Genomic DNA, 27,344 nt, shown 5'->3' with positions numbered 1-27,344 from the left:
TTTTTAATTTTGCTCTCAATTGATAATGTACTACATATACGATATTATCTAACCGGTCCACCGGTTGATCATATCTTTTCTATGTAATCACTCCTTGGTGGGTGTCTGAATCGAACCGAACCGAACCGAACAGTGCAATCGAGCTCGAACTCAGTGCAACCAAAAGTAAGGTGCGTATCAAAACTTGTATTCTAATTTAGCCTATTCCCGTATATAGTAAGTAAATTGTACACAAATGATAACACTAATTACCGATTAAGTAACTACATATTTCACTTAATTGAAATCAAGGTAAAACTATAAGGACATGATTTTTTAATCTTTCGTATAGCTGCCATAAGTACAATCGGTCGAAGTGGTGTTAAAACTAAACCTATATATATGTACGTCATTTACATTCACTTTGTAATCTAATGTTAAGAAAAGTGTTTTTGATCTGGCGTTTGTCATACCAGGTTCAAATGAAGGCAGTAACTAATCAATCTCTGTTTAAAAGGTTTTTCAACGATATTTTTAAGGTAGTGTTCCTCCTACAGAGACCAAGAATTGGTATCGAGATCTGTATATACATATATGTGCAAGAAACTAATCAAATGCATTCAAACATATCAATTTGAGACAATTTTTTATTAATCACGTTTTAAAACAGTTTGGAAAACAGCATCTTTATATAAAATTAACGAAATAGGGTATAAAAATACCCATACTCTGCATGACAAGCAACAAGTCTTTAAATAGCAGCAACATTGCGACTGTTTTTTTTGTTGACCTATTTTGTTTAAACCTTGTTTTAGTCAAAATACAATAAAAGCAAGGACTAAAAACTAACCAATTGTGTAAAAAATTGATGCATTAATTGGACAAAATTATGTGGGCAGCGCTGAGGGTTATATTTAATTAGTTATATTCAAGGGAATATTATAATCGAGGAATATGTAAAATACAACTTGAATTCGTCAGTATATTTACGGTATATTTTGAAAATGAGGCGGTATGTTTCGGTGCTGTTCTGAGGGTCACACTGGTCTTGACCAAAATTTTTATTCGCCGCAGTTCGCTTTTGCAACATGAGTCCCATTCCATACACAAATGTTGCTAATTCCATGCACACATACCCTGGGGGAAATGGATGTTATAGAGTTGTGAATACGTTTGTCATCCCGGGCAAAATCAATTTATTTTCAATATAATTTAATATTATTCAATATTATTTTCAATATTTCAACGATATTTTAAAGCTTATTGTCTTCTTGTAGGGACCAAGAATAGGTATCAGGTTCGAGATATATATACTCATCATCATCATATACATGAATATGTCTAAAAAAATGTAAATTTGAGAAAAGGTTTATAAGTTACGTTTTATCTTCATATCAATATTTATACTTTCATATAAAATTAACAAAATAGGGTGTACAAAGGCCTAGACAAGCATTATGTCTTCAAATTCGAGCAACATCGCAACTGTTTTTTTGTTGAACTATTTTGCTCAAACCTTGTTTTAGTCAAAATACAATAAAAGCAAGGACTAAAAACTAACCAGTTAAGTAGAAAATTGATTCATTAATCGGATACAATTATGTGGGCATGGCTAAATATTCTAAATAGCTTGTAATATTCGACGGAATATGAAAAACGAGGAATATGTATAGTAGAACTGGAATTCGTCAGTATATTTACGGTCTATTTTTCAAGTGAGACCGTATATTTTGGTATATTTCTGCGGGTCGGGCGGTATATTTTATCAATGGCTCCATGGTTACACTGCTCACAATATTATCAAAATTTAAACAAATTCAAACCGAGCGGTTGCATCGCGCGTCATCGAACAAGTTACGGAAAACGCGTGCGGACGTGTTTTGAAAGAGGCGACGACAAAAGCTTCATTCGCGCGATTTTCGGAATCTCTCTCTTCGACGCGAGTTTTCGTTACCTTGTTGTTGTTTATAGAAGGAAAAGAAAGCAGCAAGGAAATGTTTTAAGCCCAGAAGCAGCAAAACAAAGTTGTGACAAAAGCAACACACCCGACAACAGCACCCAGTGTTTGTGAAGTGCAAGAAGTAGAAATTTATAGTTGCTGTATTTTGTCGAAATTAAATTATGTTAAGTGCTTAAAACAGCTCGAAGGTGAAGTGCAAAGCGAAAGGAAAAAAGAAACGCCGCCAGCCAGCAGGGCATAAAGCAACAGCATCCCATTATCCCAGCATCCAGCCTCCGCAGCAAGCAGCAGCAGCAGCAGCAGCAGCACCATCCATCCACCATTCTCCTCCATCCTCGGCAAAGAGGTGCAGGCGGCGCAAAGTATGTAAAAGGTGAACCAAACAAACTGTTTGATTATAATAAGCGGGGGTCGGGTCGCCCACCAGTGCCGCGCAAACACATATGCACACGAATCGGTCATGTTCATTTATTATACCAGGTACTTGAAGAGTACAAAGGGTATATGGAGTAGTGTCTTGAAAGGCATCAATTGTGTACGTTTTAAGAAGCTCCTGGATCTTGGATTAAGAGACTAAGAGACCGATGGAAGTTCCACTATTCGTGACTGCACTTGACATTGACATATTGACATCATTAGCATCTTTATTTTGGTATCTTATCTTGTATCTTATTTCATCGTATAAAAATGTTTATAATATGGAAATCTATTAAAGACATATGCAGATATCTCCTAAGACTCCTTTGGTTTGTTTTTCCCTACTGTTTCGCTAAGTAGTTGCCGAGTAGCGGGTATCTTATAGTCGGGCTGTTGTTTTTACCTTGTTTTCCATACACACACGGTTGTGCAGCAGAGCGGGCTGCATAGGTGTGTGTGTGTGTGTGTGTGCTTTGTATGCAAAACGTTGACAAAAAAAAACAACAACAAAATAAGGGGGTTGGACGACCGACAGGATGACAAAAGAAAACAAAAACCGAAATACGTTGTTGGGCTGTTCCCAAAAACCAACCCAAAAAACAGAGCCCACAAATGCGAAACGAAAAGGAAATCAAATCAAAAGCAGCTCCGCACCGCGCACCGACGGACAAAATAGGAACACAAAAAATCAGCTTGCTTTTAGGCGAATGGCCGGGCAAAGCGCATAAAAAAATAGATTAACATACGGGCAAAAAGTAAACATTGAAATTCTGCCGTCGTCGCCTGCCTAGCCTTAAGCTCCTGCAGTATTCCCGCAACAACAAATTGGCATCAAACCAGTTGGCAGAGTGACCAGGTCTTGGCGATTTGTATGCTTTTTATGCCCCGGCAAATGAAGTTGCAGCGGACATCTAATGAAGCCCCAGTCCCAGCCAGCCAGCCCCGGGGGGGGGGGGGGGGGGGGGGGGGGGGGGGGGGGGGGGGGGGGGGGGGGGGGGAGGACCCTTAAATTACTGACACACCTTGCTCAAATATTCAAGATACTTTATGGGCAAATGCCTGCCACGGGCCACGAGCATGCCAGACATGCCTCCAGCAGGTTGCCTGCCCTGCCGTCCCCCGACTCTATGTTGTGTAGGTGTAAATTCTGTAGCAAAAACATTCATTTATGATCTGGCGAAGGTTGCGCTTTTCGCTCGACCCTTTTCATTATGCTCCCAGGAGGCCTCTTCGGGGGTCGCGTCGCTATCCTCGGGGGGAATTCTACTACACATTTTTATGAACTCTAAGGTCTCGGGCCTATTATGAAATATTCAAGCATTTTGCTGCTTTAAGATAAGCTTAGGTTGCTCCTTTTACGGTGAACAGACCTCTTTGATGTCCTTCTGGCAGCTCTCAACCCCTGACCCTACCGACCCCTCCTGGCAATCTGGCGGCGGGCATGCGGGTGACAGCAGCAGGCGCAAACAAACATTAATTGTAACTGTAAATGGTGTGAAATGAGTGAGTGAATGAGCAAGTGAATGAATGAATGAATGAATGAATGAATGGATGGATGCTTAGCGGCAGCTTGAATGAATGACTGTCAAGTGGAGTGGCGGCTCGGCTGCTGCTGCTTTTTGGTGCTTCTGCTCGCAGCAGTGAAAATTGCGTTAAGTGGATGTCATCGTAGCTAGCGACAATTTTGATGAACTCAACAAGAACACTTGACAGGAGGGGCCGCGGGGCCGGGGGCCGGGGGGGGTGTCCACTGTCCAGAAAGTAAACGAAACGCTGTCGCAGGCCATCCAATAAACGAAATTATGACGCTAAATTGAACACAAAACGCCCAGAGATCCAAAGAATAGTCCAGCGAAAGTATAGTTGAACGGGTAGGAGGGAAAGGAATGGAGATGGCGATGGTGTTGGTGATAGGGTTGGGGCACACAGCATCATCCACTTCGACTTCCCTTCGACCTCTTCGTCACATTTAACGCGCGAATGAACAGCAATCAGCCGAATGGATGGGGGGGATTGGGCAGCAGGGCATGGGCCCTCACTCTCGCTCTGGACCAGAAGTATGGGTATGGGAGAATGGTACCCGCAAACTGTAACTGGTTTGGGGTTCAAAACCACCATCGTGCCACGGTGCGGCGGCTGCCTATAACAGTCATTGCAGGCCGTCGATTCGGACTCTGCTGCTGTTGCTGAACATAACAATAAAAGTCATGATAGACACGGAAATACGGAAATGCTATTTTTGGGGTTGGGAATCGTTGGGGAATCGTCCACGTCCGCTCTGCCCTAAGCGGAAGGTGAAAATTAAGAAATTAGCGTGCTTATACGAAAGGGGGGGGCGGCGGCAGGATGAGTGGGTATCGCTTTCTCTCTCTCACTCTCACTCCGACTTGGAGACTGGAGGTTGGAGACTGGAAGCTGCTCGTAAATTGTCAGCCACACAGCAACCGCCACTCACTTTAACTTAATTATATAATTTGTGAGACAGCAGCAGCAGCACTGGAAAGGGAGACCAGCAACACCCAACTAAAAAAAAAAGGTCTCCCAGCACTAAAGTCTACAAAAATACCCTAAAAAATGTTGGTTTTTTGGCCTGAAAGGTTCTTTAAAAGGACAATTTGGGGTTTCTTTTAGGAGTTGGAGGATTTACCAGCTTAAATTCTTGATAAACATAAGTACCCCTCTCTGTGTAAAGACAGGGTATCAAAGGGAAGCGAGTTTCTGCGGTGCACTGAAAATTAAATGAGCCGAATGCATTTAAGCCCAAATCAGCGCAAGCCGTCGGCTTAGTGATGGCAAACGACGACGAGGACAAACTCTGTCTTGAGTGAGTCAGCAGCAGGCAGGACCAGTGCCAGAGCAGGGCGTAGCTGGTAAAAAAAAGTATATAATCCTTTAACCACAAAGCAATTATGCAGCACAGCGGCAAAGGAGACAGGGCCGGGCCGAAGGAAGGACAGCCGGCAGACGACAACGCCAGTGACGGCGACATCTTGTCAGCCAGTGAAAAATTACCAACCAATGACAGAGACACAGAGCCAGAGAGAGAGAGAGAGAGAGAGACAGAAAAAGAGAAAGAGGGAAGAGGATAAGAGTTGGAGCAGCCGACAGGTTGCTGCTGCTGCCAGGAAAAATTACTTAAATGCCCAACCAAGCCAAAAAGTCTAGCAAAAGCAAAGGGAAAACCTTATGTGAAAATTTAAATGGCCCGACAGCTGGTCCCCTCCTGTGGCTGTTGATGACTCCGATAGCTGCCGAAACAGTTTACTATTAATTATACACGCATTTTGGGACATTCTTGGACAAATCCCTGTTAAATATTGCAATGTTTTCACGGCGAGAGGCGGTCACGGTCCCAACCCTCCGTCGTGTACGTGCCAGAGCTATGGGGTCACTCGGGTCATGTCTCTCCTGTCCTTTTGCAGGGGATTAGCCCATAATTTTGTAATCCTCAGAGGCTGTGCCATTGATGATGAGTTCTGACAATTTCTTGTTTTTCCGAGTATTTCCCTTCCATAGAGATTTAACTGTATTACATTTATTTCTTTACATATTTTCCCTTTTATTTCCAACGATTTATGGCCATTTTTAGATCAGGTTGCAAACCATTCTTTAAGCGCTTTTCCATGCCTTGGTGGCCGTAGCAGAGATCAGGGCACAATTGATGGGCAACTGCTGCTAGCCTTTGCCTTTGGCCCCCACACACAGACCACAAAAACACACAGAGACGAAGAGCCCCAGACAGACCCACGGACACTGGCTTGGAGCTCGAATGTCCAGCTGTGTGTCTGTTTACATTGGAGCTGCCTTGTCCCTTGTCCAGCCGCAGTCCGGACGGACAGCGCTTAATGTTCTTCGGTCTATCCTCTGTCCTCCTCCACTGCCTGCGCCTCAATTTGCGCCTAAGTTCTGACATGCTACAGACGGCAGACGGCAGACGGCAGTCGTCAGACGACAGGGAGGGCCCTGCGGCTTTGGTCAGACGGCGGGCAGCCCTTGCCTTGGGACGACCTTTCAACGGGGGTCGCGGATTTACATTTGTTGCTTCCCCCCCTCCCCCGCCCAGCCAAACCTCAACTCTACTCATTCATAAAAACGCACGCAAAGTCAACTGTTGCAAGTCCAAGGCTGCGCTGATACCAGGAACTCTGCCACCTGGCTGCCTGCCTGCCTGACGCCCCCTGCCACCCCCTGCCTTCTGTGCTCGAGCTTTTATGCAGTTAAGTGCTTAGTTGCGTGTAACTTTACACTGTTAAGCAAACTCAGGCGAGTGCCTGCCTGCCTGCCACACAGTGTGCAAAGTGCAGTCTGTGCGGCGGGGAAGGTGTGACTTTCTCCTGTGTGCGTGTGCGCGTGTGTGTGTGGCAGCTGTAAATAGAGAAGAAAGGACACTCATTAGAGTTGGTTAAGGCGAAGGCATTCCACGGGGGGCCTGGGGCCTGGGGGCTGGGGGCTGGCTGGCAGTTAATTGTGACACGACATTGCTCGGATAAATACCTAACTGAAATCAAATAAAAAGGAATGTGCGAGTGTCTAGAGAGATGCCAGGAAGAGCATACTCCAAGCTGTTTGTGCAACAGACTCCACCTACTAGTCCTGAGAGAAATCAGAGAGGGGCGCTGTGGAGGGGACGATGTGTAAACAAAAGGCAAAGACATTGCGTGTACCGAAATTCCGGACATTTTTCGGAGTCACAGCATGTGTAAGCGCTGGATTTTTACAAGCAGACACACACGCGTGTGGCACATGCCACAGACCATGCCAATACAGTCGCAGGAGGGTCCTTTCCGGGCTCCGCATTGCCATGTTTCCTGTCTAAGTGCTAAATTGAAATTCCAAAATTAAGTAATTTCTCCCAAGGGCAACTTCTAACTCCCCCCCACTCCGTCCCACTCCGCCCTGCCCTCCCCGGGTGGATACATAAAAGTACAAAGACGCCTTCCAACAATGAGTTGCACTAATAGTTTGTATGTGGCAGGGGCAGGGGCAGCAGCAGCCTGGGGGCAAGAACACGACAAAAAGGGGAGAGAGAAGAATGAACAAGGAGCCACATCAGCAGCCAAGAACAAGCTGTAAAAATGATAGGAAAACAGCAAACAACGCACACTCACATATATCGTGTATATATATCGTATATATATCGCATCCCCGTCTTGGTTTTGTAAGAAAAACATTAAAACTGAAGCCAAGATTGCTTGTGGCAAAGTGTTATGCATTATTTCATCGTAAACTAAAGAGCGGACATAAAAACCGAATACAAACTGAAAACATCGCATAACCCGAAGAAATGTTAAGGGATAACGATGAATACTCGATGGCAGGAAAGGTGGCAACTCTTAAGATGAAAATTCCCTCCATTTAAACCATTTTTGTGGCAAAAAACAATATCAAGTGCCGCCTTCAATTGATTGAATGCAACTTCTGTTTTGGGGATGCTGCGGCGTCTGCCCCTTAATCAAAACTGAAATGGGTCGCCCCATGGCTTCCTAGGGCTTCTGTGTGCCCCAAAATCGAAAGTTTTTTCCAATCCGTTCCGCCCCCGCAGCCTTCAAGGAACTTCTACTGGCACTTCAGCGTTTTTTTCCCCCACTTTTTTTCAATTTAAATGATGGAGCAGTAAGGAGAAAAAGGAGCAGAAGGAGTGGAAGGAAATGACGCTTCACTTTTGTGTGGCAGGGGGGGGGGGGGGGGGGTTCCGTGTGGGCAGGAACGACGGAAAACTTAAACACTTCTTGCATTTTTCTTATGGCACGACAACTATTTATTGCCTCGCCCTGGTCCTGGCCCCAGACGAAGCTGTCGCTGTGGCAGCAACAAAGTTGTTGGCTTTGGATTTAGCGGCAAGCAAGCCACTACCATGGCTGTGACGATGATGAAAAATGCACATGTGCTGCTAACGGCCCCGATTATTTTTATTGTTTATTTGCTTTGATTTTTGTGTGTGTTTGTTTGACATGCCTGCTGCCTGATTTTGGCCCTTTTTCGGGTTGAATTTGCGCATTTGTGCGTAACGAATAAATTTAGCAAAATAAATAAGGACAATAATCCTTTTGAATGCATTGCAATTGAGCTTTTTACAGCCATTGACCATCCACCACTACACAGGCACACACACACACACACGTACACACACATGCGAGTACGTGTGGCACTTAACCCAACATTGTGCCGGGCTTAGAAAGCTTTTTGCCTCTTGAATGGAACAAATAAAACAGGATGGGATTTCATTTGTGGCCCCCCCCGGTCCGGCTGAGGCCATTCAATTTTCGCTTGATTTGCATTTCAATTCGAAATCAAATTTTTCAATTGCCAGATGGACACACAGACACACTATCAATATGGCTATACTAAGTGGCTATGCCACCCGCTCACACACACTCCCGCACTCCCACACACTCACACTTGTGCAGCATAATTCAATTTGCGGGAGGGAATCCATAGCATACTTTGTAGCGCAGTCCCAAGTCATTGCTCTCTCTTCTCTCTCTCTCTCTCTGTGTGCCTCTCCCTCACGTAATTGACAAAAGCTGCGCACCAAATTGTTGAAATTTTAAATCAATTTATTTTATATTGAGTTTCCCCCCCACCCCCGCACTCCCCGCATTAACCTTTTGGCTTCCACAATGTTTAAAATCGAAATCGAACTGGAGACAGAGCCAATTGCAATGTCAGCGCTTAAGTCCGTGCATGGGATCTTTCCATTGCCAATTCCACTGCTCTGGCTTTTGTTGTTCTTGTTTTCCAGACAGCGGCGGCATCGTCATCATCATCATCATCTTCATTTGGCCATTATTGGCTTCAGAGCGCACAAGACTTTCAATTAGTTTTATTAGGGTGTTCCAAACATTCCATTCAGCTGGTAGCTGGGCTTTCCGGGGGGGCTATGCGGTTATTGTTGTTGTGGTTTCTCGACCCGTTGCCGCTGCCTCCGTTTGATATTGGCCTTTTGACTTTTATGCTTTTGTTTTTTTTATTTCGGCTTGGCTCAATTTTCGTTTCGTTTTTTTGCGGCTTTGGCGGTGGGGCCGTCGGTGGTGCGGGTTTGTTTTTGAGTTTTATGAGAGCTTCAGTTTAAAAAAACACCAGCTTTGAGTGGAAAAAACCACACATAAAATTGAACATATTTAAAACCATTAAAATTGTATAATTTAATAATTAATTTTTTCAATTTAATTACCGCATAATTTCATAAGAGAAAGAATAGTTTTTGCTGCTCGAAAAGTTTCGGTTTTGCTCTGCCATTGGTCAACTTTTTGGGATACTTTTTAAACTGTATTTTGTTGTTGTTTTTCTTTTAATGCTTCTTGCAACTTGCAACGAAAAAGTTCTCAAGCTCATTTCATTTCTCTAAAGAGCATTTCAGTTGCCACCACCCCCTCCCCAACCCCCCTTTCCACAACCCCCTTGTTCTTGTTTCTTTGCTATAATTTCCACTTTATGACTTTTGTATTGCTGTTGCCACACCCCTACCCTACTGATCAGGCGGTGGCATGTGGGGCAACAAATGTTTTTGACACGACAAGTCTATGGGTCAAATACTCGTCCACGCCACCCCACCCACCGACCCTTGCGGCATCTTGTTTTTTATTTGTTGTCAGTTGTTGCTGCCACTTGAGCTAGAAAAAAGTTTACGGAGTAAAAAAGTTTCGGTTGCCCGCGTCTTGCGAGGTACTTGGGGGTTGCCAGGCACCCAACGGGTGGGTGGCGGAAGGGGGGGTGGCACGGCTGAGTGAACTTCAAAACGAAGTTAGCACTAGAGCCAGGCCGGGACAGGGAGCTGCCACCACCGACCGTGGCAACCGAGCCTGGCTGATTATTGAAAATGCGGCGGAGGCGACACATAATTCGAGTCCCCTCCATCGCATGGTACAAAAAAGTTTCGTCCTTTCCAACTTATTTTTCACTTTTCTTCTCATTTTGTGTCGTTGCAGTTGAAAAGTGAACGGATTCGCGACGAGCGGCACCAAAACTAAACAAGTTGCAATGTGAAGAGCCCTAAAAGGACAAGTGCGAAACCCAAGAAAACCCAGAAGTTGTCAACGAGCAGGAGACAAGACGAAGAAGAATAAGAAGAAGGAGCACCGGCAGCTGCTCCAACGATTGACAGGACAAAAACAAAGGCGAAACCCCGGGGCCCAGCAGAGCGGAGCGGAGCGGAGGAGCAAAAGTTTTTCCAGCTCTTGTTGCTTGTTGCTGTGGGTTTCCATGGCCGCTGTGTTGCAGGCAACCACGGGGCAACAGCATTAGAAGCGCAATGTTCTGGCCAAATACCGCAACGAAATAGAATCGAGAACGTGGATAGAGGATAGAGGATAGAGGATATTGGATAGATATAGAGTGGATAGGAAAGCACTCGACAGCACTGGCCAAAAAAGGAGCAAAGCCAGTGACTGCCGCATATGTGTTTTGTGCTGGTGGTTTTTGTGCTTTTCTCTGTGTGATGCCACAAGGACACACTTCAAGTGACAGCAACAGCAACGTCAGCGGCAACAGACTCAAGTGCAGCAGCCCCACAAGGAGGCAAGCTTAGGGAGAGCGACGAGAGCGAGAGAGAGAGAGAGGGACAGGTTTCCATCTTAAACGCAGCATGCGCAAGCACAAAGCGCCGCCCAGCGGCAGCCCAAGGACACAATCAGATCCAGCTGCTGCAGGACTAGTGGAAATCCAAGCAGAGCAACAGCAACAGCAGCAACAGCAGCAGCAGTGCCTGCTCTTAGGACACAATCAAATGGCCAGCAATGGTCCCACTCCAACAGCAGCAGCAGCGAGCACAGCTAGTCGCCTGGCAGCCCCCACCGCGAGCTGTCAGGACAGGCCGGATCAGCAACAGCATCAGGCAGCTGCCAGCTGCAGCAGCAAGGAGCGACCTCATCCCACAATAAAGCTCATGTCCTTGCTGCAGATCGCCAGCTATGTGCTGTGCCTGTGCGCCTTCAGCTTCGCCCTGTACGCCAACGTGCGACAGACGCGAATGGAGCTGCGGCTGCAGCGCCTCCAGCAGCTGGACGCCCGCATTGTCGAGCTGGAGCTGCGGCTGGAGCAGCAGCAGCTGCTCCACTGGCCCGCCGAACAGACCCAGATTCTGGACAACAGAAACAACAACAACGGCACCCAGCACCTGACGCTGCATGTGCGCCGGGAGCTGCATCGTCTGCGCCGCGATGTGTCGCACCTGCAGCTGACGCGACGCCAGCAGCGACGGCAGGCGGCCGAGGCGGCCGCAGCAGCAGCGGGCGAGGGTGGTCCAGCACTGACCGGAGGTCACGGCGAGTGCCAGTGTCAACCAGGTGAGTCCTACCTCTAAGCCCCTAAGCCGACTTCAAATGCCTTTCAAAGGTTAACCGCGAAGACAGCAGTAGACACTTTCAGGCTGCGGTTAATTAAGCAGGAAAATTGGTGCCCACCACTGCGGAGGGTATACGGATTTTTATCGGTTGTTTGTCAGGCTTTTTTGAATTGCATAAAGGATGTGGTTGAGCAGCAACAAGAGGAGATTTGATTGCTGCTCTCTTGATTCACGAGGCTGATGATGGGAGTACTGTTTATGCTCTGTCCAAGTCTACCATAAGCGAAAGGACACATTTTTGACAATTTCTGCAAACAACTTTTGATACGAGCAACTCCGAATAGTTTGCTATGAACAATTTTTATTGTTAAATTCTTTTTAGTAAATTTTATTTATTTAATATAAATTCTTTTAAAACATTCTTTTTGCACTTAAGAGCAGTCCAGTCTTATCAGTGGGATTCGGGTTGAGCAGCGATGACGCATTTTGTTGTTGGAGAGCGAAAGCCTTGTGTTTGAAACGCCTTCTTGTGCGCCACTCACTTCGTGTATTATGTTTTTGCATTCTCTAGCCGCAGAGTGGATCTCGGGGCAATGGCAGCCATTGAAATGGAATATAATATGAATAAATGAATGAATGTTAATAGGAAATTTCGCATATTTTTCGAACATCCACCACCAATGGTAACTTTGGTATAAGGGGGAGCTATGTTTATGATTCCCCTGCCTTAAGGGGTATCTTATGCCTCGAATCGTGATGTTTCAGCCTTGGTTTCTTGCCAATTTGTGACCAAAAATATGTGTGGGCCATCAGGCACCTACATTTGCGGTTAGTTAAGGGCGACGGTCAATGTGCAATTGGTCAGAAATGTCAGACACAGCCGCAGCCACGTACACACACACACACACACACACGCACACTACCACACCACACCACACACACCCATAAGTCAACAAGTCGTTGTGGCCTGTTGTGTGCGTGTGTGTGTGCGTGTGTAGAGGCAACGAAATTTAATTATTTGCTCGGCTAAATTTATGGCAGTTTAGAGATTTCATTAATTGGAAAAGTGTTTTCCCAGCAAACCCCCCCACACACACCCACACACAAAGAGCAGGGGGAAAAAAAATAGAACAAAGAGGACGAAACAGGAGGAGTGGCCCTGCCCCTGCCCCCGCCTTTCTCTGTCGTTTGGCATTTTTTTCCCCCAAGCTTTTCCTTCAGCTGCCTGTCGCTCGCTCTCTCTCTTGTGACATTACCGAAACTTTGATTACTCGGGGATTAGCAGAGGGCTCCCAAGCACATATCCAAACACACAGAGGGGTGGGGGAGGGGGTGGGGTATGCCTGCTGCTTCCTTTTTGGCTGCCAGTTTGCCTTGGTGGTTTGCATAAATTTTGCTTAAAATACTTTTTAAAAACTTTTTGCGACACCCACGATGCAGCGACACACAGAGAGAGACACAGAGAGGCATGTGCTGCCTTCCGTCGGGCTTGGGTCCTTGTTGTCCTGGCCTGGCCTGGCCCGGCCTGGCCTCCCAGAGCCTGGGAGCCGTATTAACGCAATTTGTCTTGACATTCGCACAATTAACTCACCCGCTAAGCTGCCGGGCAAACTTTTGGCTGCTAATCCTGCCTGATACTGGGTGGGTCCTCATGCATCGAATTATAGCCACCCCCCCAGCATCACCCCCCATATGAAGCATACGCGAAGCATCGGCAGCAGCAGCGTTTGGCCAAGTAAACGCTCAGCGCAATTATTTAACAACTTTGCCAATTCCAGGCACTACCAGACCTCGACCCCCAACCCCCCCCCCCTTCGTCCCGCAGGATACCCGAGACAAGATAGGACACAAAGTTTTATAATCGATGCGCAGCCAGGTCGAAAGTTTCTGGGCGGGACAGGGCAGGGCAGGGCACGGTCCAAGTTTCTTTTCAAAGTCACTGCATATAAATAAATTTTCTGCACCCGCAGCCCCCCCCGAGGGAGAGTCTTGATAAGCGCGTGCCAGGCGCCTGGCGCCAGGACACAGCCTTTTCACAACTTTAAGCCATGCACAATAAATCAAAGCCCGTGTGCGGGCGTGGCGAATCAGCAGAAGGATGTCGCTTGCTTATCGCAAAGCAAAGTCATCATCGGTGAAGCCAAGTCCAAGCCAGGCCTGCCTTCCCCCTCTTCGATTGCCTGTAAAGTTCATGTCAAGGACATTGCAGTGACAGACGAAAGGATGCTGCTGCTGCTGCTCCTTTGGGGAGAACTACTGCCGCATACCGATTAAGTCGATTAGTTTTTCGGGTTTTATCGACATTTTCCTGGCCGTAGTTGCAGTGGATCCTGCAGTTGCGGAAAATTGATAAAATTAGTGCCACAGCAGTCCCCACAGTGGGATTCAGGCACTTAAAGTGGAAAATAAATTCAATTTAAAGGAAAATTACTCGAGTCTGGGGCTAATCTGCTGCCTGGAGACTTGAGTCCGTTTTTAATGACTAAAATTTGTGTTGCATCCCATGGTAGAAGCCCCATTCCTATCCCTGGCTTGGCTTGTCAAACTGCAAATGACATTTGGGCACTTCTCATCTCTCATCTGGCTGCTGCTGCTGCTGCTGTTGCATACACAAAAAGTGGAGGTGGGACATGGAGGTGTTGCAGCATTGAGGGTTGGAAGCATAGACAGACCCCCCCCCCCGGTCGAGTTTAGTCTGTCTAAAGCTGACCATACGCTGCTCCTGCTGCTGACGGCACTCTCGTTGTCCAGCTGAAAACCCTAAATTTATCAGAGCCAAGCGCAAAATCCACTTTAGACCCACACCACCAGCACCCCCCCCTCAGCGAAGAGCATCGTTGACTGCGTGTGACATTTTGCAGAGCCAAAATATGTAGAACATGCCACAGAGACACATCACAACGAGCGAGGACACTCGCATATGCCACTCAGAGAAGCCCGAGAATATGCCATATGAACTATGGAAATTCCCAATTAGGTTTTAATGCGTACAAGTGCTCTTCTTTATTCACTGCAATTTCTCATAGGAAAAGCCAGACGCCAGACCCCAGACGCAGGACTTCTGCAGCAGGAATTCAGCTCACGATTTTCGGGGGGGGAGGAGGAGGGCTCTCTGTGTGTGTTTTCGTGTATTTTTGCCAGTCATAAATTTCAATCACGTTGCCGGGGGATAACACCCGACTGGATATACTCCTGGTATGCTATATATCAGGTCTATCCCTCTTTGGTGACTCCTTTTTGTGTGTGTGGTTGTGGTAGGGCGTGTCAAAGCACTGCCTGCTCCTTGGTGCGTGCCCACAGAGGCTTGTGTCTGTGTGGTTTTTGGCCCATACCGGACCCACAGCCAGACCACACCTCCAATCCGTTCGGCTCGACTTGGGGCTGTATCGATTCTTGCTACACGTCAATTGATTTCCTTTTCGATTTCAATTTGCCAGGCAGGCTATGCCCCTGCCCCTGTGCCTGTGCCTCTCCCTTGAATGCCCGTTTTGGCCTGTCTGTTTTGGCCGGTTGTGTTTTGTGACTTTGCGTGACTTTTGGCTTACCTGAGACGGCCACCACGCCTTGATTGCCATTTAAATGCGGCGCTAATAGGCCAATAAAACATTTCAGTTTGTTGCAAGCAGCAGCCAGCAGCAGCAGCCAGCAGCAGCATTTATTAATTAGTGAACAAATTAATGCCCAACTGTCGGCGGCGCCCCCCCCTCTCTGGAGGGATCTCTCACCCACACGACGACGACGACGACGCATCGGACGCCGCCACATTTGTTGACAAATTTATTTGTCGTGTGCCATGCTGACACGCCCCCAGCCCCCCACCACTGCTGCCTGCTTCCTGCGCCCTGCCGCTTCTGCCACATATTGTGGCACCCCGTAACTGTGGAATATAAGGCTATGCCGGAGCCCAAAACTCCACTTACCTTTACGCTAATTACAGGGTATCGCCTTGTCGCCCTTGCTGTCCTCCACAGCTGCAGCGCCCCTTCTCTTGTTTCATTTTATTTGTGGCTCCATCGATGTGGATGTTTTGCCAAGCATCGAAATTCCTCTGTGGAGAAAAAAAATGCTATTAAAAATATCACAAGAGAGCGCCCCAGCGTCGTGGGGCACGGGGCAGGGGCAAACTAAAAGAGAGAAAATAAAATAAATTCATTGGCAAAACCACAGAAAAGAAGAGACCGGGCCCGAAATGAATTACCCAGCGAGAAGAATTTCATAAATTTCATCTGATTGCGTTGCGGATTTATGGCAGTGTGTGTGTGTGTGCGTGTGTGTGCCGCACTGTGTGGCATGCTGACATTTATTTTTGGCACGTAATGCCGTATATATAACCGTACATCTCCAGCAAAGTCCAGCATAGTCCTTTTAATGAGCCCAAAATGTAATTTGGTTCATTTCGATTGAAAAAAAGCTCAAAAGATGTATCTGAAAGTAAGGCTTGTTGCCACATAAAAAGGGTGGTACTTTGGAAACGGCTTTCCATGCGGGATAATCCCCCAATAATCCCCTGCCATTGGAATAAAATATCGTTTGATATTTCGTGTGCCACATCTGTCGGATGAAATTAAAACTTTTGAATACGAATTAATTTATGGGCAAGCAGGGCTTCCTGCCCCTACCCAGCCCTGCCTTGCCCCAAATTGGTGATAAACCAATTAACGATGCGATAAATTAATTCATGAAAATTTTGTGATGTGTGGCAGAGTGGGAGGAATGTCTCTATTAAGATAATTTTGTAGAGGCTTTCAATTGTCAGCACTCATTGCTCTTGGTCAGCGGCAGAATTATCTCTTCCTTGGCTTTGATTTTGGCCAAAAAATAACTAGCTAATTAGGGTGAATAAAAACTTCAGGGCGGGGGGGTGGCCTTCATCATCAATCATTTGGAAACTCAAAGCCCTGACTGTCTTTCGCTTTGAGTGATACCCAAAAACACCCAAAAAATACGAGTCGCTGACTGCAGCTGTGGCCGGCCTCCCTCCTGCAAGTGCCTGGGCCTGGGCTTTGGTCTGGTTTATTAGCCACATATGCTGCGATTTTCTCTCCTGTTTCTCATTCTGGGAACTGCTGCGGCTGCGGCTGCTGCTGCGTAAATATTTCAACGGCAAACAGAAATTTATTCGACTTTTGGCGCTTGACAGGCGTGCGCTCGGCGGCGATACAGTTCCAATTGCCAAACGAGGAATGGGGAATGGGGAGTGCGGAACGTAGACAGATTTCATTTTTATACATTTACGTGATTTTCAACGACAATCCAGGCGACAGGCGAGTGTACAACGATGACGACGCACATGCTCCAATTTCATGCCGAACTCTCACGTACGCAGCGCGGGGCAGAGTCCAATGGCAGAAACTCCACTCCGTTCCACTCCATTGGGGACTGGGGGATTGGGTACTGCAACGACGGCTGCTTTATGATTTATTGCCTTGACACTGGCTGCGTGATGCTGGGCCCTGGTTCATGCCTCTCCTCTGGCCGTTTATTTAAGCCATCTCTTTGTTTGTTTGACTGACTATCCGCATCCATAGCAGATACACAACTATTCGTCGTCGGGATTTGTTGGGACATTCTCTGGCAGTCCTCCCTCTACATTTAGCGATAAATACAAGTTTTATGATGGATAATAAATGGCTTCATTCGCGTTGACAAATAGTCTGCTGTTTTCATTTGTTTTTCCTCACTGCTTTTCTTTTCTTTTCTTTCCTGCCTTCGCATTGCCTTTGTCTTTTGCCTGTCGCTGTGGCTGTTGATGATGCCCCCAGCTTCCGGCTCCGTTGCCTCCGGAGGTGGGCTCGATAAAGATATGATATATGACAGGGTTCGGCTCTGGCCAAGTGGGTGGATTATGTTTTTACCAGTCTGGGATTAGCAATTACGCTTATAAATGGAATTTCCCTCAATTTATCATGGAATATATTTTTTTTCCCCTGCTTTTTTTTGGTCGGAAATCGACTGAAAATTCCGGCATTTGATAGACAATAATTTTTTGGCAGAGCTGCCACACCCCAGCATTCGGTGGATGCGTGAGTCCCTGTGGCTTTTATGGCCAAATCATTTTGTAGCCTTTTATGCGACACTCATTAACATTTTTCCCAGAGACGAGCGACAGCCAAAGCCAAAGCCAAAAGCAAGTTATTCATTTTCAATTTTCGACTATTTATGCAAATGAAGCGAGACGACACACTCTCGTGTGCGAGTATGAGTACCAAAATATGCATAAAATCATTTTTATTTGTTGCCTGTTGAAGCGAAAAATATCACCCATACGCCCCATGGCGTGGGCTCCCAAGTACGGCTCATTAGGCCATGGCTCGGTCTCGGTCTCGGCTGGTTTATCTCCCTTTTTTGGGGGGGATTTTGTTTTTTAATGTTTCAATCAAATGAAAATGAAAATCAAAACCCCCATCAATGTCAAGCCTCAAGTCCATTCAAAGTGTTTTACAATCTGGTAACACAATCTGCTTGTAATGACAGACCCTCCACCCCCCCTCCCCCGCCATCAAGCGAAAGCCAAAATCAATCTTGACCGCTTCCCAGTCACCCATATCCATTTCATGCATTTTTTGCCCCGAGACTGGGATTCTCTCTCTCTTCTCTGTGTCTTGTGCTTAGAAATTAATTGCTTAGACCGTCTCGACGACGTCGACATTCTTACAAATCACAATCGATCATTGTCGGAATACCCAAAAAAAAAAAAATATAAGGGCAAAACTCTCTCGCATAGAAGCACTTTTCTCCCTGGGATTCATGCTCGATTGCTTGTTGCTTATAATTAAATTTTCGTTCGTTTTTTACTTGGTTTTTTTTTCCCCAGAAAATTCAATAAAATTTGTGTGTTAAAAGCATTTGGCTGAGCATCGATTCCCAGTCCCAGAGAGGAAGGAGCAGGGCGAACAAGTCAATAACCATTTCAATGCTACTACTGTGCGTGATGCAAGAGGCATGAGTAATTGACTATCAGGGGAGAGAGAGAGGGAGAGGGAGAGCGTATGAGAGGGACAGTTGAGAGTCGGGGTAAGGATGCATTGGACAGGGGCAAACTGGTTTCTTGCCATTGAGGTTGATAAATTATGGTCATATGAGAGCGCTATTAATAGTGTCTGTTTTTTTTGCATATGCTGGGAACATAATTCCCTAAAACAGAATCTCAAGATTTCACGGTTGCTCTGCATTTCAATTGAAATTCAATCTGGCTTATCTCTCCAACTGTCTCGATCTGAGGGCATATCTGATTTCTTGAGGGGAAAGAGGGGCAAAAGGGAAACCGAAACCAATCGATGGGAAACTCAATTATTGGTAGCTCTTCCGCCTGTGTGAATCACTTCAAAGGTAGTTTTTCAATCACACCATGGACGGTGGGGGCCCCCTTCTACCCGTTTTTAATGGAGTGGCAACAATTACCTTTCCGTTGAAGGGTCGCATCGGCAACGATTCCGTGCTAAAACTCAATCAAAATTGTCGCCATTTGTCAAAGTGATGGCCCCACGTTCCACGTTCCATGCTCCAGGCTCCACACCTTATGGCCCCAAAAGACCGCCAGAAACTTCTTTGTTCGGGCCCGCACCCTTCGTTGTGGTTGTGGTGGTGGTGCAATTAAGTTGAGTTTTGCTTTGTGCTTTGTGGGCTTTTCCCTTTTTGACTGTCTGGCGGCGCGCCTTGTCTGGCATTTGCATTTTGTCCTAAAACGTGGCATTGTGGGGCATGCACCGCCACACAATTGGAGCGCCAAAGCGTTCCTAAATCTAATCAAAATGCGACTCTTTTGGTGGCTGTCGTTGTCGCTGGTTGTCTGTCGCCTGTTTACCATCCGCTGACGCCTTTCTTTCGCACTCTCTGGGCCGCCTTCCAATCAGGCGTGTGAGAGCGCGGCCCCACTCGTATTAGCTGCCATATGTACTCGTAGTTGGAGTCGTCTACGTAGGCCGATCGGTCGCCATTTCGCCAGACTGGCGGCAGGGGGCAGGGGCAACGACAAGCGGCAACAACAAGTTTTTCAAGTGCATGGCAGACAACACCTTTTGACATGTTCGTTGCTGCCGCTGCCGCTGCCGCTAGTTGCTGTTGTCTCTGTCATCAGTGTGTCTGTTGTGTCTACCGTACGGGTAATACCCTGCCAAAGCGACAGGCAATAGGCCACATGACAGGAGATTTGTGGCAAGAAAAAAGGGGCAATCATTTAGAGAAGAAGTCTTGTATTTGCTAGATGGGATCTGGATATATTTTTGTATATTTATTCGTATTCCTAAAGGTTCGGCCAGAGTATCTTTAGCTGCGGTCTGGGCCAAATCGCTGGCTTCTTTCTTGTTTTCATTGCATTTGCCTAGCTCTGGCTGCGGCCTGCGACTAAAACTGCGACGAGGCACTGGTGGGTTTTTCGGCTGGCCTGTACCCCTGCCCCTGCCCCTGCCACTGCCCCTGCCACTGCCTCTGTTGGCTGGTTTGGTGACTCTGCTTTGGGCCTGGGCCTGGCTGGGGCTTTGCGGTTTTGCGTCTGGCTCTGTTTCTGGTTCTGGGGACTTTTGTCACACTCATCTTCGTTGGCCCGTTGTCACGTCAATTTCATTGGAATTGCATTTTGGGCGTCTGTAGAACGCATGCGCAACGCTGCCAAAGCCCCAGCGATGGATGGATGGGAGGACGACCAGTTTGTCAACCGAGAGCCGAGAACCGAGAGCAGCTTACAAATTTAATCAGCTTTAAGCGGCATACCTCTGTGGCGACTCCTCACCAGTCCCCTCCACAGTCTTCTGCATTCTGTGTGCTCCACTTGGACTCGGACTCCCCTGCCTCCGTCTCTCATTCATAACTACGCATCGCATCGCATCGCCTTTTGGTTTCCAGTTATTCACTCATTTCGTATGCAAGACATCGCCTGCATTCTGGAGCAGTGTGCACCGTGGTGCGAGGTCTCTTGGAATCTGATTATGCTAAGTGCGGCATGGGCTGCACTTAACACCTTGCAACCATGGCGCTTCATATTTATTTATATTTGGCCTTTTCTCGGCTCGTTTTGTGTGAAACGTTTTAGCATCTTTCAAGTGCTGAGCACACACACACACCACAACCGGGCCACATTTCCATAGTTAAACACATTAAGCCCGGCATCGTCCAAGATGCATTTCGTGTAAGTGGAAATGTTTGTGTAAACACACTTTCTCGACGATGCACGGTACACGGTACCACTGTGCCATACAGCCATAAGCTCTACAGTTTACTTATCTGCTGCCTCGGGCCGTGTCTTCGCCGAAGAGTTGTCAATTAAAGTCAACACCAGAACGAAGCCGCAACAACCAGACAATGATTATAGAGCCATGGCAGCGACAACGATTGCCGCCTTATCAAGCCTAAAGCAAGGCCCGCATCTCTAGAGAGAGAGGAGAGAGAGAGAACAAACATTGAGAATCACATTTATTATGTTGAACAAACCCGAATGGCGTCAATGTCCCAACACCTTCAACTCTCGGCACCAGTCGCGCAAGATACAAAGATACTCAGATACACAGATACACAGACACTTTTATGGCGCTAGGAAATACAGCTTACAGTTGTCACTACAAATTGGTTATGCTGCTAGTTGGGGTCCGCCCTGCAGCCCTGCAGCCCTGCAGCCCGGCTTGAGGTCTGATTAAACGCCATAAATCTTGAGGGATTTTTTTCCCCGCAGTGTGAGAAAGGGCACCGAAGGCACCCAAGCAACACAGTGCCCAAATGGAATCTTCTCAAGCGTTTTGTTCTCTCTCTCTCTCTCTCTATCGTACCAAAAGAAACACCGGGAGTGGGTTCACTGATCTCTTCTCAGCTGCTCGACACATTTAACACTTTATATAATTTATTGTAATTTTTTGTCTCGCCTCCTCCTCCGTTGTTAACAAAACGTTTTTCAACATAAACCTCGCACCTTTTTCAGACTTTAGGCAACCAGATGCGGCACAGCATCTGCATCTGCATCTGCATCTCTATTGCAGCCATCAAACCCACTCAAAACTCAGATAATTTGTACGGCACAGGCATAGAGGAGTGTGTGGCCGGGGGCAAACGAGTTGCACAACCACTCCGACTCCGACTCCGACTGCGACTCCGCTAAGCTCTAGGATTGGGGATTGAGTAAACACAATGTTTATGCGTGGGCCGATCGTGATTAGCTGATAAATCAAGAACGAATATCAATTGATTGAATCTTGACCCGCAGACCAGAATATTCAAAAGAATTTAGGAACTTGCCTGGCAGATTTGGTGCTGATGTAATTTCGTGATTAAACGAATCCAGTTGGTAGGAAAAAGACGGTCGAGTGTACCCTCATCACAGGTCTAATCCCACGTGTAAACACACATGCCTTCTCCCTCCCACTCTGTGGCCTCTCTGCGAAATTGCATCGCCCTTGTGCTAATTGCCGTTTGTTCCCGGTAACAAGCCACTCCCCCCCCCCGCCCACCACATCGTTCCCGTCCACAAAGGAGTACCTCAAGAGTCTCTTGGTCGTGGTTAGTTATTAGAACCTTGTTCGATCTCTATCGGCAATGGTTTTGTGCAGCATTAACTCTGTTTGCCTTTCCCCTGCTAAGCCGACTCTCCGCCTGAGGGCACAGGCTTACGAGGTACCTTTTCCCCTCCCCCCTCCCCCCCTGTTATGCCCTCTCCTTTGTTGTTGCTGGGTGCTCTTTACATGTCAACGGGTTCTAAGCTGGGGAGCAGCAGAAATCCCTCCACATACCACCATCAGAGACGCCTCTGCCTTTGTCTCTGCCTAGTTCCTGCCTGGCATCTCCCTTCGCCTTTTGTCTGCTCTGCGATTTGTGTGTGTGTTTTCTCCATCGCCTTTTGCCTGTTCGTCTTTGTGGAACTCGTTTGCATATTGTCATAATTTCTGCACTCACACATGGACCCTCCTCCTCCTCCTCCTCTCGACTCGACTCGACTCGACTCGGGGTTCACTCATTGCTTTTTATTTTTGTGGCCATTTGTGGGCAATGCTGCATGTTTTATTGTTACTTTGATTGCATTTATTGTATTATTAAGCTGCATTGTTATGAGCTCTAAGCCGGAGCCAGAGCCACAGCCACAGCCAGAGCCGACCCTCGCCCTCCCTGACACATGTGGCGGGCCTCCGGGATGGGAAGAGGCTGATGCTGGTTGGTGGGCTGGAGGAAAGGGTAAATCGATGGCTACAGCATGAGGAAATGGGGAAATGTAACCCATTTCCATGTACTACATAGTTCATTGAATATTTTTGTCAATCACAAAACTGGCGAAGTGAAAGGGAAACATACAATACATACGCGTTTATGGATTACCAGGCATGATAGAGGTTTTTTCTAGGTATTCCAATAATCAATTTTAAGTCGAAGAATATTGGCAAAAGCAGGAAAACAAGACGGTTGTACCGCTTTCCTGGGTGATCCATAGTCCATCGCTGCAGCCTGCAGGCGTCTGTCGTCTTTCAGCTTCATGGAGTGTCCATTAGCGCGATCACCCAAAACTCTAGAGCTGCCACTGTTAGTGCAACTGCAACTGCAACTGCAGCAGCAACAGCTCATGTGTGAAAGAGAACCGAAGGTGTCGGCTTACCAGCCAGTCAGGCAGGCAGGCAGGCAGTCGGGAAACTAGGAAAACTGGCAGACTGTCGGGCAGGAGGAGGAGGAGGACTACCACTGCGATTGCTGCTGCTGCCGGCGGCTGTCATAAAAACTCGTTGAGCGTAATTAGGCGTGTTGTGGCCCGCGATGTCGGCTCCTTCAAATGAGTCATGTCTGGTCGGCTCCAGCGAGAGCCGATATATCAATCTGCACGCACCGACGACGGCCCATTAGACATGCAAGGCATATGCAAATGTGCGCCCGGCACTCGGCAAAGGATTGCACTCACTCAGGGTTGTCGCCGGTTCGTCGGGAACCTGCCAGGGCTGCGCTAATTAATCTCTCCACTACGTTCAATAGTTCGTACTTGCCACAACGCCCTTGCCACTGATTAGCAAACCCTAATTAAAGCAGAGTAGAGTTCACGGCAGAGCAAAACTTATTTTCGACTACCGCCACGCCCTTGTGGGGGTGGTGGTGGTGCTGCTGCCTTTGAACTTGCCACATGCCCCATGTGCACTGGAATGGGGGTTCTGTTTGCTTTGGTAACTTTTTTTATTTCCCCCGGGAAAAACTTTTGGCTACCAATTAACGAAAATAAATTGTACGAGCATGAAGGTGAAACTATATTTCAATATGGTTGGCAGGGTGGCGGGAGGGGGGGGGGGGGGGGAATGTTTTTTGATTGGAAAAAGTCTGAATAATTGAAGAGGCAAAGAGGGGAGAGCGAATCGAAACGATACGAAACGTTTGAAGGGGCAAACAATGGCCTTAAACTCGGGTCCCTGGCTCTGACCCTTCCGCCCCGTGGCAGCAAGCAAATTGAGTTAATAACTGTATTGCTTTTGCCGTACTTTAGAGATAAACAGAAAAAGTTCTCGGCAAAAGTTCCGCCAATTCGGCAACAAAAAATTTGTTGACGACGTTTTTCGGGCGGCGGCTAAATATTTAATGTACTTCTTGTTTCAGCTTTTTATTGAAAATTTAGACCGAATTTGTTTGCGGCTAGTTTTTGTGGCACATGCAACCTAGAAAAGACACCAGTCATAAATAACGAGAATGTAAGTCGCCAGCGGAATGGCAGCAGAAAAAATGAATTGAAAATGGGAAACATTCACCGGAAAACTTGGGGGAAACCCCCACCACCCCCCAAACCGATATCCAGCCACTCGCCGGCCCATTGTTGTGGCTGCTGTTTTGTTGTTGTTGTTGTTGAAAAATGCTGCGCCTGCAGGTTTTATTTGCGACCGACACAATACAAGAAAGCCCAAGAAGAAAAATAACTTTTAGCAGGCCAAAAACCAGCAGCAGCGCCAGAGAGAGAGAGAGGGAGAGAGAGGGGGGAGAGAGAAAGGTAGACCGAAGGAGTGGAAATTGGACAGCTAGACAAACGAAAAGTAACCGAAAACAGCAATAATATAACACAAATTGTTGAAAATGCTACAAAAGTGGCATGCTTTACATCTGCCTGCAACAAGCACGACAGAGCGAGAGGCAAGACAGCTGGAGGCAGTTTTTTTTTGGCCCTTTTCGTTTTTCTCTCTTTAATTAATTGCCAAAAAGCGAGTCAGTCAGACACAAAAAACGAAAGCCAGGCCAAACACTTGTGGCCCAGGAGGAGACCCCTGGGGTCCGGGGGCACGGGGCACGGGGTCGACTGCTCGACCGGAAGGAAGTCAGTAAGATTGTGCACAAAAGCCTCTCACACACAGACCGAACCCACACATATATACACTGTGTGTGTGTGCCAGACTGTTGCCATTTTGTAGCATACTTTTGTGCGCGCCTCTGTTTATGCGACTTGTAAACTTGGTCGTTGCTGCTCCTCCTGCTGCTCCTCCTGCTGTATTTTGTTGTTATTTTCTCACTTCCCTGCTGATTGCCGGCAACATATTTCGCAAATTGCTGTCAAAGTGTTAAGGAAGTTGACTTGGCTCGGCCTTTTACGGGAGGGCACCCCGAAAGGACCGCAATGAACTCGAGTAGCAGCCTATATATCGCAGCCCATTCTCTCCTCCGTGTGTGTGTGTGTGTGTGTGCTTCTCTAATTGCAGGAAGGGCAACAAAAACTGTCTCGAAGATGAATTGCTAATGGTGTTGTGTTACTCTTTTTTGTTGCTTGCCGCAGGGCAGAGCGGGGCGGGGCAGGCAGAGCTCCGAACACGAACAATGCAAACAGTAATAATAATTATAATCATGAGGCCCAAGAGTTGTTGTGGACCCAGTTTACAGGAGTTTCAAGTGTCGGCCAACAAAAGAACCCGTCAAGATATATGGATAGGCTACTTGGCAGGGAATGATGATGGCCGAATGAATGCTGATGAAGATGGAATACGAGTGGAACATGAGTGCACTTCAAGGCGACTCGAGGGTGTGTGTGTGCGTGAAAGTTTTCAATTTCAATTTGAGAGAGAATTTCACTTGAGAAGCGTTTTCTATCTGAAGAGAAATCCCAACTGAAATCTACCTGAAGTCACTTCAATTAGTTGCAAATGCATGGGTCCATGGGTCCGAGGGGCAACAACAATGCCAGTTGCACGAGATATTTTTCAATTAGCAAGGCTGCTGCGGCGGCTGCGGCGGCGTCGTATCTTGAGACATTACTTGGAATTGGCAAAGACAGCGTCAAGTTTCTGTGGCTCTGGGCATGCAATTAACGGCATCACGTGACCTGCAACCCAATAGCGAACCCACCATTGAGTGGCATGAAAAATGAAGTTGAAACCAAGGCAGACGTTGCAGCAGGCGCCTGCTGCCACCTTCAGCTCGTCGGATACCGCATCCACGCCCCCCATAGCCACAGCCATACCCATACCATACCCATACCATGCCCATCCCATGCTCAATCACAGTCTGAATTGACTTTTGGGCTGCTGTGCATCATTAATTTACTCAGACCCCAAAAAATACCATGCCCGAAATTCGAATTGAAATTGACTTGGGGTTAGGGCCGCAGAATCGAAGGGCGTTCCGTTTGCGCCAAAAACCAAATGAAAATAATAAAAATGTAATTAACGCCCAGGCCATAGACAAAGTGTAAGTGGGGCATGGCCGCAGTTCGGTTTTAGCCCTCTTCCCTTCGGTTCTGTGGGTCTGTGTGGGTCTCATTTCTTATACAATTAAGTGGCCACTGCTTATGGCTAGAGGCCGGTCACAGGACAGGCCCGGAGATGTCTGCCCTTCTTCAACTTTGTCTATGGTCTGTCATGAATCTCATTGTGTGTGGGGGGCGTTTGTGGGCGTGGCTCTTTGTTGCTGTTGCTGCTGCTGCTGTGGCTGTTGTTATTGCTTATCTGATTATGCGGATGGCTGAATACTGAATTCCGGGAGGCATTAAGCAAACAGCGGGAGCCCCGGGATGACACGTCAACGACAGCCCCGTGGAGAGTTCAAAAGTTTAATTACCATTTCGCAGTAATCAGTGCGTTTGGATAAATAGAACGAAGTACATATACATCTATATAAAGATTAGCTGAAACGCAAAGAAAAAGTTAGAGAAGAGATGACTTTAAGCAGAACTTGGGAATGCCCAGAAGTTTCGAGCTACAGCAGAGAGGATTACGATTAGAAGTACATAAAGAATATTTTAAAAATATTTTCAACCTTACTAACCGAAAATATTTCAATTTCTTTTAATTCCAGGTATGTTCTGAGGATATATGGTACATATTTATGATATAATTGATCCGTTTCAAGTATGTATAATGCAATTTATAGCTGATAAAATGGGGCTTATATTCACAGCCTAAAAGAGTATTCCCATTCGTTGCTACTGTCCCAAAGACGAATCCTTCAAAGCGAAGGCTTCCCTGGGGAGTTCTGGGGGAAGTTTATATTGGATAAAAATAACAAAACAAAAAGTTGATGAACAACAAGACAATGGACTATGTAAAACTAACAGCCCGTAAAACGTAGAACACCCCACAGATAAATGCCTTTCGCTCAGTGCACGACAGGAGGCAGGCCGGCCAGTGGCATGGGTGGCAGAAGCCGAGTGACGGACAATGGGTCCGTGCTGGCCCTCGGGGGAACTGGGCCAGCCGAAGCGAATATAAGATACAAAGAAGCTAATAGACCGACCAGGGGGAATGGAATGAATGCTACGGCGTGTCAGGGCTTGCCGGCGGACGG

General features: G+C 47.0%; 1 protein-coding gene across 24 annotated transcripts in view; it reads left to right on the top strand.

The window, feature by feature from the left end:
* The first annotated feature begins 1,784 nt into the window (after positions 1-1,784).
* LOC108156326 (collagen alpha chain CG42342) overlaps positions 1,785-27,344 on the top strand; it is a 61,839-nt gene continuing 36,279 nt past the window's right edge. For 23 of the 24 annotated variants that reach the window (XM_033388704.1, XM_033388720.1, XM_033388707.1 and 20 more), the window contains exons 1-2: positions 1,785-2,312; positions 10,285-11,640. In XM_033388704.1, coding sequence (XP_033244595.1) covers positions 10,941-11,640 — 700 coding nt within the window. In that variant the 5' untranslated portion in view covers positions 1,785-2,312; positions 10,285-10,940. The remainder of the gene's footprint in view (positions 2,313-10,284; positions 11,641-27,344) is intronic. The other variant, XM_033388696.1, reaches the window with a different exon arrangement.

This window comes from Drosophila miranda, chromosome 2, assembly GCF_003369915.1.
Source record: "Drosophila miranda strain MSH22 chromosome 2, D.miranda_PacBio2.1, whole genome shotgun sequence".
In the NCBI taxonomy this organism is placed as follows: Eukaryota; Metazoa; Arthropoda; class Insecta; order Diptera; family Drosophilidae; genus Drosophila; species Drosophila miranda.
Note: the sequence above shows the minus strand (reverse complement) of the source record. Positions and strands in the feature narration are given on the sequence as shown.